At 32.7% G+C, this 12,049-nt stretch overlaps 3 protein-coding genes across 5 annotated transcripts; 1 reads left to right on the top strand and 2 right to left on the bottom strand.

Annotated features, from left to right (window-relative positions):
- Positions 1 to 1,447: 1,447 nt before the first annotated feature.
- On the bottom strand, positions 1,448 to 2,530 carry LOC149059188 (uncharacterized). The gene has a single exon (XM_089223021.1). It carries the CDS (start codon positions 2,528 to 2,530, stop codon positions 1,448 to 1,450), a length of 1,083 nt encoding a protein of 360 aa, XP_089079147.1.
- A 164-nt stretch (positions 2,531 to 2,694) lies between these two features.
- Positions 2,695 to 4,100, top strand: LOC149059187 (peroxynitrite isomerase THAP4-like). Of its 3 annotated transcripts, none has more exons than XM_089216509.1 (4): positions 2,695 to 2,796; positions 2,974 to 3,145; positions 3,512 to 3,542; positions 3,611 to 4,100. In XM_089216509.1, exons 2-3 carry the CDS (start codon positions 2,993 to 2,995, stop codon positions 3,524 to 3,526), a joined length of 168 nt encoding a protein of 55 aa, XP_089072635.1. In that variant the 5' UTR covers positions 2,695 to 2,796; positions 2,974 to 2,992; the 3' UTR covers positions 3,527 to 3,542; positions 3,611 to 4,100. The 3 variants fall into 3 exon arrangements, with proteins under 3 accessions (XP_089072635.1, XP_089072633.1, XP_089072634.1); XM_089216507.1 differs by having other exon boundaries at positions 2,695 to 2,879; XM_089216508.1 differs by having other exon boundaries at positions 2,695 to 2,883.
- Positions 4,101 to 8,535: 4,435 nt separating this feature from the next.
- Positions 8,536 to 10,872, bottom strand: LOC149059186 (uncharacterized). Its single transcript, XM_089223015.1, has one exon. The coding sequence runs from the start codon at positions 10,870 to 10,872 to the stop codon at positions 8,536 to 8,538; it is 2,337 nt and encodes a 778-aa protein (XP_089079141.1).
- Between the last annotated feature and the right edge of the window lie 1,177 nt (positions 10,873 to 12,049).

Below are 12,049 nucleotides of genomic sequence, written 5' to 3'. Positions count from 1 at the left end.
CCTCCTCATCTTGTGAAATTCATACAAAAAGTTCTGTACTCGTACCATTCTCTAAATCCAATAGAAACATTAAGCTTGATATAATACCGGAAGATCTCAAATACAATATAAAATCAATGTTAACAGAAACTTTTTGCTCAGTTTTGCCACAGAACCTCACTAATGTAAAAATATTTAAGGATCTTAATTCATTAGCTCATAGAGCAATGGAATCGAGTGAACTTAAGCCTAAACCCACAGAACCATTGTTTATTTTTAAAATAGAATTCCATATTATCATGCTTTATATATCCATAACCTTTTCTATATTATTTATAAGTGCAGTAGCTATAAGGTTTAAGAATAAAATCATAAAAATGTATAATCCGGAAATTGCGGACAACCTTTCAAATAACGATCAAGATAACCTTTAAGTTTGTGATTTAAAAAAAAAAAAAAAAAAAAAAAAACCCTTTTTGTATCGCCTTTAAGTTACAAGTAAAATTAAGTTAGTTTAAGTATAAAAGACACCATGTGGCGGTATTGTAACTAGGTGTACCCGTAGTTTAAGAAATTTGTAAAAGTAGTAAATTAGGTCGCAGGGACTGCTCCAGTTTAACGCTGGGGGTATGTTGTATATGCATGCCTGTGTGTATGTATATAGGTATGTATGTATGTACTACGTATATATTTATATATATATATAACGCTCAAATGTGTTGACTCAAGATAAAATGACTGTGTGACCGATTCGGTTCTCACGATGGTCTACGTGACCAAAAAGGCTGGGTCAGCACATACTGAAGGCCTCGGACGGACCGTTGCAACGCGCCCCGTCTGTTGGTAGTCAGTCGAGTCTGGTCAAAAGAGTGAGTGACACCCGCGTTACTCGGCAGAGCATCTTATAATTTGTATAGCAGAACCTCGTATAATTTCAATCAGATCCTCTCGTAATATTAGTATTTTAATATTCATTTCTTTAGTGTGTAATTCATTTAAATATCCAGTTCTTTAGTGTTTAAGTCATATCAATATTGATTTATTCAGTGTTAAGTTCATAAATCAGTAATTATAATATAATATATATACCTATAACCAACACCTGTGTTACTTCATTTGACACTAACAACTAAGATAGACCTCACACGACGGTACACCACACTTCATGTGTTCTATTTCTGATTAATTACAGTTTACTGATCTTTTTATGTTTAATTACATTTTACTGATATTTTTTATGTTTAATTACAGTTTACTGATCTTTTTATGTTTTATTTCATTTTGTGTTCTATTTCTGATTAATTACAGTTTACTGATCTTTTTATGTTTAATTACAGTTTGTGTTCTATTTCTGATTAAGCGAGCGTTTCTGATAAAGTTTACTGTTTGTGATGATTTTCTGATTAAAATCAATCTTGTGATCTTTTTCTGATATTTTTAGGAAAAGTGTGCTCAAGTGCCCCCTATACTACTTACGTATGATTTTACTTAATGAAGATCGCTTTGATAATATTGATAACACTGAATAATCATCTTTCATTGTACAAACTATGCTGCTCGTTTTTGTAGTTACGGCGTTATCTTTTGCTTCAGGTATATCCGTATCTGTAGCATTATACGTTCCCGATCCGGTATTTGGCCATGCTGTGCTGACTTCGCTTAGCCATTTAGGGCCATGCCACCACAACGTGTCTTTCCCTAAATCTTTTGCCTCACATCCGCGTGATATAAGGTCAGCCGGATTATCTTGCGTACCTACGTGTGCCCATTCACTAAATAATGTCAACTCTTGTATCTCCCCCACTCTATGGGCTACAAACGTTCTCCATCGGGTTGATGGCGACGATATCCACGAAATAACTACATTTGAGTCACTCCAGAATTGGCGCCGACCTATAGGTAAATTTAATTTTGGAATTACGCGGCTCGCTAGCCGAGCTAACAATAGTGCGGCGCACAACTCTAACCGTGGTAGAGATACAACTTTCAACGGCGCTACTTTCGATTTTGCGCAAATTAAATTAACAACACTATTTCCAGTCACATTGGTACCGCGTAAATATAAACAGGCGCCATATGCCTTTAGAGACGCATCCGCAAAACCATGTATTTGAAATTCTATATTTATACCTCCACCAATTATTTTTCGTGGTATTGATATTTCGTTTAATTGTGGTAAACCGTCTCGACATTTACGCCATTCGTTTTGAATATCTTCCGGTAGCGGCTCATCCCAACCAGCCTTTACTTGCCACAGACTTTGCATTATTAATTTGGCATTTACTATAACCGGACCAAGCAATCCTAACGGGTCGAATATGGCCGCAATTTCGGACAGTATCTTTCGTTTTGTCGTTTTTGTAATGTTATTTTCTATTTGGCGCACGGTGTATAATAACACGTCATTATCCGAATTCCAATTTAGGCCTAGTATTTTGGTTGATCCGTTATCGCCCATAGTCCGCACGCCGCCGCTATTGCACTGGACGTCGTTAATTAATTCTTTATCGTTGGACATCCACTTGCGCAATACCAAACCCGCGCTCTTCATAATTGCATTAACATTATCTCGCAATTTTATGGCTTCCGGTTTACACTAGAGTGCCTTGATAGAGAGAGTGTGGCCATACGGAGTATTGCTCTGATCGGACGAAATATTTTACCGCCATTAGTTGGCTACTTTTATTTTTGATAAGATGCTTTTACATACACAATCATAAGTTTTTTAAATTAAAAACAATTTACTATATGTATTTAATTGTTATTATTTGTTAAATCGTTTGAGTATAATAATTTTCGAAGTTTGCTTTAATTTTTGTAAGTATAATTTTCAGTATACCTGTATGTTAAACATAAATTATCAACTACAGGCAATCAACCTATCTGATACCGTGTAATATGTAGGTATTTATAAAATAAAATAATAATATATATATAATAAAATTATTTAGTGTATTAAATAAAATAATATACACTTTATAATATGCACTATAGTTTAATTACAATTCGAAAAATGCCTGGGTGTGCAGCCGTTGGATGCACAAATTCAAATAAAAAAGGATTTCTAATGAAACATTTTCCTAAAGATGCTGCCAGAAGGAAAATGTGGCTGGTAAAAATGAAGAGGGATAATTGGGTACCAACAAATTACTCATGCTTGTGTGAAGTAAGTAGACTATCTGGGTATATTTAAATAACTAATTATAGTTAATTTTAAAAAGTTTAATATAGGTAGGTATACCTATGTATTTATTATTCAATGTGTATTTACCAGAATATATTTTGTGCATAGCAAGTAGGTACCAGGTACCTACTAAATTTTAGCAATTATTTTATATTTCATTTAATCATTTAACTTGCCATGTTTCAAAATATATTTATTTTAACCAAAATAAATAAATAAAATAAATACCTACTAAACTTACAAAAAATTTAGTTACAGAAAAAAAATAGGTAGTTTACATATTAAGTAGGCTGTAAAAAATATTGATTGTCTGTTTAACTTAATATTTATTGATGTTTTATTTTGCAGTTACCTATCTCATAAGTAATACATATATTAGGTATGTATAATTTGATAATATAATTTGTATACATTGGTTTGGGTATAAAGTATTATTTTAATTTTCAGATGTCCAATTACTGAATAATGTTATTACAGTGCCTTGAAAGAATCTATCAATCCAGAAGTCTCCAATTATAGTTTTTAATTTTTAGTAAATAAATAACTAATCCTACACATATTTTGAGTGAAATAGATTGGCTATTTTCATCTATTCAACCGGGCTACAGAAAAATAAATTAAGAAATTATTTTAAATCTATATGAAATTTAACAATATATTGTAAAATCAATTACTAATGCAGGGTTGCATGAAACATCAGTAAATTTTTAACGAATCAATAGTGAGCTAATGGTTCCTTAAACATGATTTAGTGGCTTATTATTTGTCCATTAAATGTTATTACTTATTGAACCATTAAATAATTACATTTTTTATGCAACTAGGCATAATTAGTTTATTTGAAATGTGGCATTATAGCAAGATGCCACTGCAGCTACCAATTTTCTAAAAGAAAAAACATTTGTAAAACTCAAATATATATTTCCATGTATACTAATTTGTCTATTTTTTTTATTAAAATGGTAAACACTTAACACTATCAATAATTATTTTTATTTACCTATTTATTTACCTTACTACAATAATATGTAACATTGCAAGTATAAAATAAACAAATTATAAATTAGATCACCAAGAATAATCTATTTTTATTTTACATAATTATTATGGTAAAACCATATTTACCATTTACCAGTATAAATAGTTATTATTTTTAAAATATAATTTAACAGAGAATATTTTTTAGATATTATATTACTTGGTAATTTGTAACTGTTTTATTTAAAATAAATATTCTATACTTTTAGAATAGGTATAATAAAAAGTAGGTACGTGTCCTATAACATGTTATTAATTAAGATTATATTATAAATCTTAAATTAATATTTGAGTCTGAGAAGAAATGAGAAATTGAGAACAATTTGAATGAAAAGTTTTCATTGAAAACTACAAAATAATACGTAAAATCTTATAATATTAATAGCTGATATACACCGAAATATTTGTTTAGCCAACTAATGGCGGCCTAATCTCTTATCGTTTGTTATCGCTCCGTATGGCCACACTCTCTCTATCAAGGCACTCTAGTTTACACATGGCGCCACCGAGATAATCGTCCATATAAAAATTTCTTGTAATTGACAAACACGCATCGGGATAATTTTCGTATTCAGTCTCCGCCAATTTTTCCAAACACGCTGTTGCCAAATATGAAGCGGGCACCGTGCCGTACGTTAACGTATTAAGCCGGTAGCTTCGTATCGGTTGCGTTGTATCTGCTCGCCATAACACACGTTGGTAACTTCGATGCTTTTCGGTAACTAAAATCTGCCGATACATCTTTTCAATATCGGCTGATAATACGTAATTATACGTCCGGAAACGTACTAAGATGTACAACAACTCATCTTGGATCATAGGCCCCTTCATTAAAACCAAAGAACAAACAAGAAACGACACTCTGCCGTGTGATAACATAGTGGAGGCTCGGCCTTGAAGTTATGATCGAATTACTGGAGGCTCCGCCTTGAAGTTGGTACCGGTTTTTGTTTACAATAAACCAAATGTATAGTAGTATTTTATATTACAACTATTTGTTTACATAATATTTGAATTTTGCGCGTCGCTTTTGAATCTTTTTTATTCTGATTCAAATATTAATATTCTTTTTAAAAGTTGCTTAAATCGTTTATTATCCATTAATAAAAATGGTTGTACGTTGTGCTGCTTCAATGTGTTCTAATACACAGGACAAAACAAAAGACATCACTTATCATAGATTCCCAAAAGATGTTGAATTGTAAGTAGACATTTTTTACTTTTGATTATAAAAATTAAAATATGATTTTGCCATCAAAATTTATCATACCAATGTAAAAAACCTTAAATATTTATTTAGATGCAATAAATGGGCAACATTGTGTCATCGTTTTGACTTGGTTGACAATGAAAATGGCAAATGTAACAAATCTCAAAGATTGTGTTCTATACATTTTGAACCAGATTGTTTCTTGTCATCTGGCAATATTCGTAAGGATGCTGTACCAAGTAAATTTGATTGGACTGTACCTTTTTCTATATCTGACAATCAAAAAGATACCTCAAGTAACTATTTTATTAGTATTTTTTTAAAATTAATAATGAATTAATAATTTAGTTTTAATTTACATTTGTGAAATATCTGCACAAAATATTGATGAGGAAAATGTTTTGGACTTGCCAGATCCTGAGTGCAGTGCTGGTATAGCGGTTTGTTCCACACCAATACTTGGACGCACACACTCTAGTACAGAAATGACCAATATATCTAATATCAGCAGAGTGACATGTACTTCACCAACCACTGGTAAGAAAAATAATTTACTTTTATAGAATTAAAAAAAAAAATTATTTATTGATATTTAATTATTATTAATTAGATGATCAACTGTCACAATCAATATCTTCTAGTTGTTCAACACAAACACCTAATACATTATCGCGGTATACACCAATAAAAATTAAATTAAAAGAACAGTTAACAATGCAAAAAGAAAAATATGAAAGTCTCCAAGTAGAATTCAAAAAATTACAAAAGGCTTATACTAATGCTTATAGCTTGTCTAATTTTAATTTAATGTGTGATAAGTTTTTAACTCCAGAAATGTCAACTTTTGTTAAATTACAATCAAAATTATTAAATTTTAAAAATAAAGGCCGTAGATATACTGATGAATTCAAGCAGTTTGCTTTGACAATATGGTTCTTTGGACCAAAAGTTTATAGATTTTTAAAATCCACTTGGTGTCTTCCTACTATTCGAACATTGCAAAGGGTCAGTGAGCGCTGGGAAATCAATGCAGGTTTCAACAATTTTGTATTTGAGGTTTTGAAATTAAAACTAAAGCATATGTCTGATGAATCAAAACAATGTGTAATGTGTATCGATGAAATGTCGCTTAAATCTTTTGTATACTATCATATAAAAAAAGATGTAATTCACGGCCTTCATGATACTGGATTTATCAAAACTGATGAATTAGCTAAATCTGTCATGGTAATTATGATCAGAGGTTTGAATGATTCATGGAAGCAACCATTAGCATTTTATTTTGTTAGCACTAACTGTGTCGGTGATGATCTAAAAAATATAATTTTTAATTGTATTAATATGTTAAATTCAATTTCATTTAATGTTAAAGTTTTAATTTCTGACCTTGGTTCCAACTTTAAACGTTTTGCAACATCTTTAGGTATAACTCCTAGTAAACCATACTTCAATGTAGGTACCAAAGAAGTTATCTTTATGTTTGATCCCCCACACTTGTTGAAAGCTACAAGAAATAATTTTTTTTCATATACATTTCAATCAGGTAATACAGTAGCAGAAAAAGTTCATCTTCAAACCTTGTTTGACTTGGATAAAAATTCCACATCACGACTTGCACCAAAATTAACTGAAATCCACTTAAATCCCAACTCATTCCAAAAAATGCGAGTGAAATGTGCTAGTCAAGTAATGAGTCATACAGTTGCTGCTGGTTTAGAAACATTGATAGCTGTAGGATCATTACCTAAAACAGCACAAGGCACTGTAGATTTTATTGATTCAATGGATAAACTATTTGATTTATTTAATTCTCGTCCATCTGCTAGTGAACAACCAGAGGTGTATCATGTCAAACCATTTAATTCACCATTCAAAAATTTAAATTTTCAAACTGAGTTTTTAAATAAAATGTCTACATTTTTCACAAATTTACAAATTTTAAAATGTAATACACTAACAAATGAATGGGATAATATTATAAATACTTGTAATATAAAATTTGTCCATGGTTGGTTAGTTTCAATTGCAGGCTTACTTCGACTGCATACTAATTTATCAAACGAAAACAATAAAGTTCAGACAATTTATACAAACAGACTAAACCAGGATTGTCTGGAAAATTTTTTTGGTATAACTCGAACTCAAAATGGTAATTGTATAAATCCTACTCCAATTCAATTTCAAAGAACTTTTAAAAAGCTTTTTTGTCTCAATTATTTTCAACATTCAGAAAATGCTAATTGCATTGATGATAGATAGTGTGTTAGCAAATTTGACTGAAGCTTCCATATCAAAGGTAAATGTATTAATAACTGGAAATAATCCCATAATTAATGTTCCAGCATTGCCTGTTGAAAATACAACGTATAAAAATTTAGAGCTGCCAGAGCAAAATGCTTTTACTTACATTTGTGGCTTTTTGATGAGTAAGTGCTTAAGGTACCACAGTTGTGAAAAATGCATTGAATATGTAAGTTCATCAACAAACCTCACAGAAAGTACGCTTTTCATACACTTTAAATTACAAGCTGTTGACTCAGATTCATTATTTGGTAGTTTAATAGCTCCTGGATCTGATTTTTATCAATATATTTTTCAGTTGGACAAGGTTTTTAATACATTTTTCAAACAGTTTATGCTAGAAGAACATGTAGGGCAGAAATTAAAAGAAAAAATCATCACTCATATTTTTTTTACTCACCCATGTGATAATTTTCCAAAAGAATTTTTAGTAAACCTTTTTATAAGGTTTAAAATTTATAGCACACTGACACATGCAAATAAATTTCATCACAGTACCAGATCAAATAAAGGCCGTAGAAAAATTCAAATTTTGTCAAACTTGTAATTATACAGATAAATAATATTAATATATAGTTATAAGTACTTTTTAAATGTAAAATGACTAAATTGTCATTATAAGTAAATTATAAGTTAATTGTTAACTTTTAAGTTTCAAATGTGACAAAAATTATTGTGTATATTATTATATTTTGCAAAATCATGAAAATAAATTAATTTGTTATCAAGAATCAAAATTGTTTAATTTCTTATCATAACTTTTTGGCGGCACTTGGCGGCATCCAAGGTCACCCATTTATTTAACATAGAAAGATAGGGAATGTCATACCCCTGTTAAAACGTCATTAAGGCTGACGCCCTTATCAGTTCTACACGACGCGTCAAACACTACGCGTAATTTCGTAGTCGAACTATTTTCATTACGGACCGCGTGATGTGGTATATAATATGACTCCTCGATACTGCCGTTATGATCATCGTTGATAAGTTCCATATGTCCCAGCTTTTCATAATCGGACATAAAATTACAATATTCCGTCTTTAATTTCGGGTCTTTCTGGAAACGCCTCTCGAGTGATAATAGTCGACGCATCGCTATATCGTATGAATTTCCTAGTTTAGTTTTGTCTTTTTTAAACGGTAAATGCACGATAAACCTGCCATCGCCGTCCCGTTTAACATTTTTGTCAAAATAATTTTTGCACGCTTTTTCTTCTAAAGTATATATTTTCTTTGCTTCATACTCCTCGAGCCGCCAGAATGTCGCAATTAATTTTTCTAAGTCCGTCTCCGCTGTCTCACTGACCGATAAACATACCACACTAGACGAGTGTTCATATTCGGATTTTTCTGGAAACCCTATCGGACCTGACACCACCCATCCTAGGAACGTCTCTTGGAACACCGGTCCGTTTGTTATTGATTTAAGCCGTCCAGATTGCATTAAATCGAAAAAGTGATTTGCCCCAATTAATAAATCTATTTTTTGTGGTTTTAAAAATGCTGGATCCGCTAAATTTATACCATTAGGAACCGTGTAATTTCCTTTATACAATTTCGATGGTATATTTTTTGTTATTCGTTTTACTACCAGAAACGACGTTGATAGTGTGAACTCGCTATAATTTGACCTGACTGTCGTATTCACTATCGACGACACCGTCTGCGTGCTATCTCCGATTCCCGATAAATTATGATGAACTCGCCTTTTCTTCAATCGTAAAATTTGAACCATCTGTTCAGTAATTAAATTATTCTGCGACCCCGAGTCTAGTAGTACCCTCCCGGGTACTAAATTACCCGTATCGTCGCGCAATAATATTATCGCTGTTGCTAATAAAATACGATCGTCCGCTACAACCGACGCGTACGCACTTATGGACGACTTTGACTCTTCACTATTCTCGTTCGCTACGGCCATAGTCGAACTTGCCATTTGACCTTGCTTTCCTTCGTTTGCAGTCGATTTATTTTCGGATCCGGCTAAGTGCAACAACGTATTGTGCGGCTTTGCACATTTGAAACAAAACCGTGCGTTACATTTTTTACCTTCGTGTTTACGTAGGTAGACTTTACATAAATTCAGATCCGTCACTCTTTTTATTCTATCCGCTATATTTAAACCGCAAAATGTAGGGCACTTATAAATCGTATGCATTAGTCCACACACATAGCATTTCAATGTCGACGTAGACACGTATAATTGCGACGTACTTCCTTTTTCCTGCCGTTTTTTTGCATTTGGCTCCGTTGGCGCTCGAACACCTATGTTTTTTGCGACCTCTATCGCTTCTAATACTTTGAATTTCGATTCCAAAAATTTAATTAATTCTGAAACGGCCGGAACCTTATCATGCGACGATTTTGATTCCCAATCTCTCAATGTGGTTTTATCAATTTTTATCGCGATTAAATGTATTAGTAACGGGCCCCAATCCGTCGGTCGTTCGCCTAATGCCTCTAACGCACGCATGTGTCCACACACCTTGTCCGTAAATTGCCTTAATTTTGCCGCTGATTCGTTTATCATAACTTCAAGGTTGTATATTGCCTTTACGTGTGCCTGTACTAATAGCCGTTTATTATTATAGCGCTCAACCAGCGACTTCCACGCCATCGTATAATTATTTGCCGTCGTCTCTAAACACTGTATTGAAGTTAATGCTTCGCCGGACAGTGACGCTCGCAAATAGAAAAATTTTTCTATTGAACTTAGCGCACTATTTTCGTCAATTAATGCCGAAAATATATCGAAGAATGACGTCCATTCATAATAATTTCCGCTAAATGTAGGTACATTTAACGCCGCTAATTTAAACGCTGGCATTACTTTCTTTTCGTGCCCTGTTTCACTATTTTCCTTTATACTCTCCACCACGCTGTCCGTTGGCGTAATTATTTTTTCCGCTGCCGCTACACACTTAAAGTACAGATCCTCAAATATCGTCCTATACTCGTTTTGCGCATCTATGTCTACTCCTTGCTGCATCTCTATTAGTGATTGAACCTGTTCGTACTCTGTCCAAACCTCTTCGATTTTTTCTCGTCGAGCTTTTATCTCGACTGGATCAACCTTTGAGGTTTGTAAAATATTCCAAAAGCGTGTTATTGACGCTTTTAATTGCCCTCTTTTTAAGTTCATATTATCCACTTCCCCCATTTCGGTGTTATGAGATATACGGCTCTACAAATGTGGTGACTATCGAGAGGTTAGGTTAGGAGTTCGGATAGAGACTATGATGAACTTTAATAAGATAATAGGATAATATTAATAACGCCCTTACCTTACACTTCACGTAGATGACTGTTAGCCTTCACTGGATTAATACGACACGTGCCTGTCAGTGGTCTGCCGTATACTGTATTTGCACTCGCCGCACTTTCGATTTATTTTTTACTCCGAATATTTTATACTTTGCGAAAACTTGAATATTTTTTGAGGTTAAACGCAACGATACCTCGTGGTGCTTTTCGACACCATCAATTCCGCACCTTTACGCGTTGAGAATTTTCTCTTTTTTTTTTACTGATACACAGATCACGAGCGAAGGACCAAATGTTAAGGTGAATACAACGGTGTATTTTTAATAATTTAATTTATCATTTATTTTCGTTTGTTTTTTTTTGTTTTTTCGGAGTGCGGTGCGTTTCGGTACGAGTTTTATTTGCGACTGAATAACGGCTGGTTAAAGACCGTCGGTGCAATGCACCAGCTAGAGCATTCCTATTAAAAGTAAAAAGTCATTCTGGATTGTTTTCCTGTACACGGTGTACAGTTGAAGGCGATTATCTTCAAAATCGTGTTTGTTTTCCGTATTTACCAAATGGTAGCACTTTGAGGACACATGATGATTATGTATCAATGAAGTATGAAGAACATCATACATGTGACATTATTTCACGTATTTCATCAATTCCAAATGTAGATGTTGTGCAGTTGTTTTCATTTGGTGTGCTTAGGCGTTATGCGTAAACTAATTCATATTTGGATGGGCAATACTAAAGGGCCAAAGAATGTACGAATACCTAGCTGGAAAATCAATCAGATCAGTAATGCCCTACATGGTATAAAAAAAATCATATTACAAAAGATTTTTCTCGTAAACCAAGGGCACTTGTTGAAATAAACTGATGGAAAGCAACTGAGCTCAGGCAGTTTCTATTATACACCGGTATAATTGTTTTAAAAAATGTTTTGTCTGATGGATGTTATCAAAAATTTTTAGTACTTTGTATCAGTATGAGAATTCTTTTAAATACCTATCATCAACAGTATGTTAATTATGCACAAAAGTTGTTAAACTAAAGTTGTAAAAACATTTGATCAGTTATACGGA

This window comes from Diuraphis noxia, unplaced genomic scaffold, assembly GCF_037042655.1.
Source record: "Diuraphis noxia isolate RWA-SAM2 unplaced genomic scaffold, SU_Dnox_SAM2 contig0001, whole genome shotgun sequence".
In the NCBI taxonomy this organism is placed as follows: Eukaryota; Metazoa; Arthropoda; class Insecta; order Hemiptera; family Aphididae; genus Diuraphis; species Diuraphis noxia.
This window is presented reverse-complemented; position numbering and strand designations above follow the sequence as displayed.

What these genes read in the sequence shown, in the direction of transcription:
- LOC149059188 (XM_089223021.1), bottom strand. Translation starts at nt 2,530, where the DNA reads ATGAAGAGCGCGGGTTTGGTATTGCGCAAGTGGATGTCCAACGATAAA.
- LOC149059187 (XM_089216509.1), top strand. Translation starts at nt 2,993, where the DNA reads ATGCCTGGGTGTGCAGCCGTTGGATGCACAAATTCAAATAAAAAAGGA.
- LOC149059186 (XM_089223015.1), bottom strand. Translation starts at nt 10,872, where the DNA reads ATGGGGGAAGTGGATAATATGAACTTAAAAAGAGGGCAATTAAAAGCG.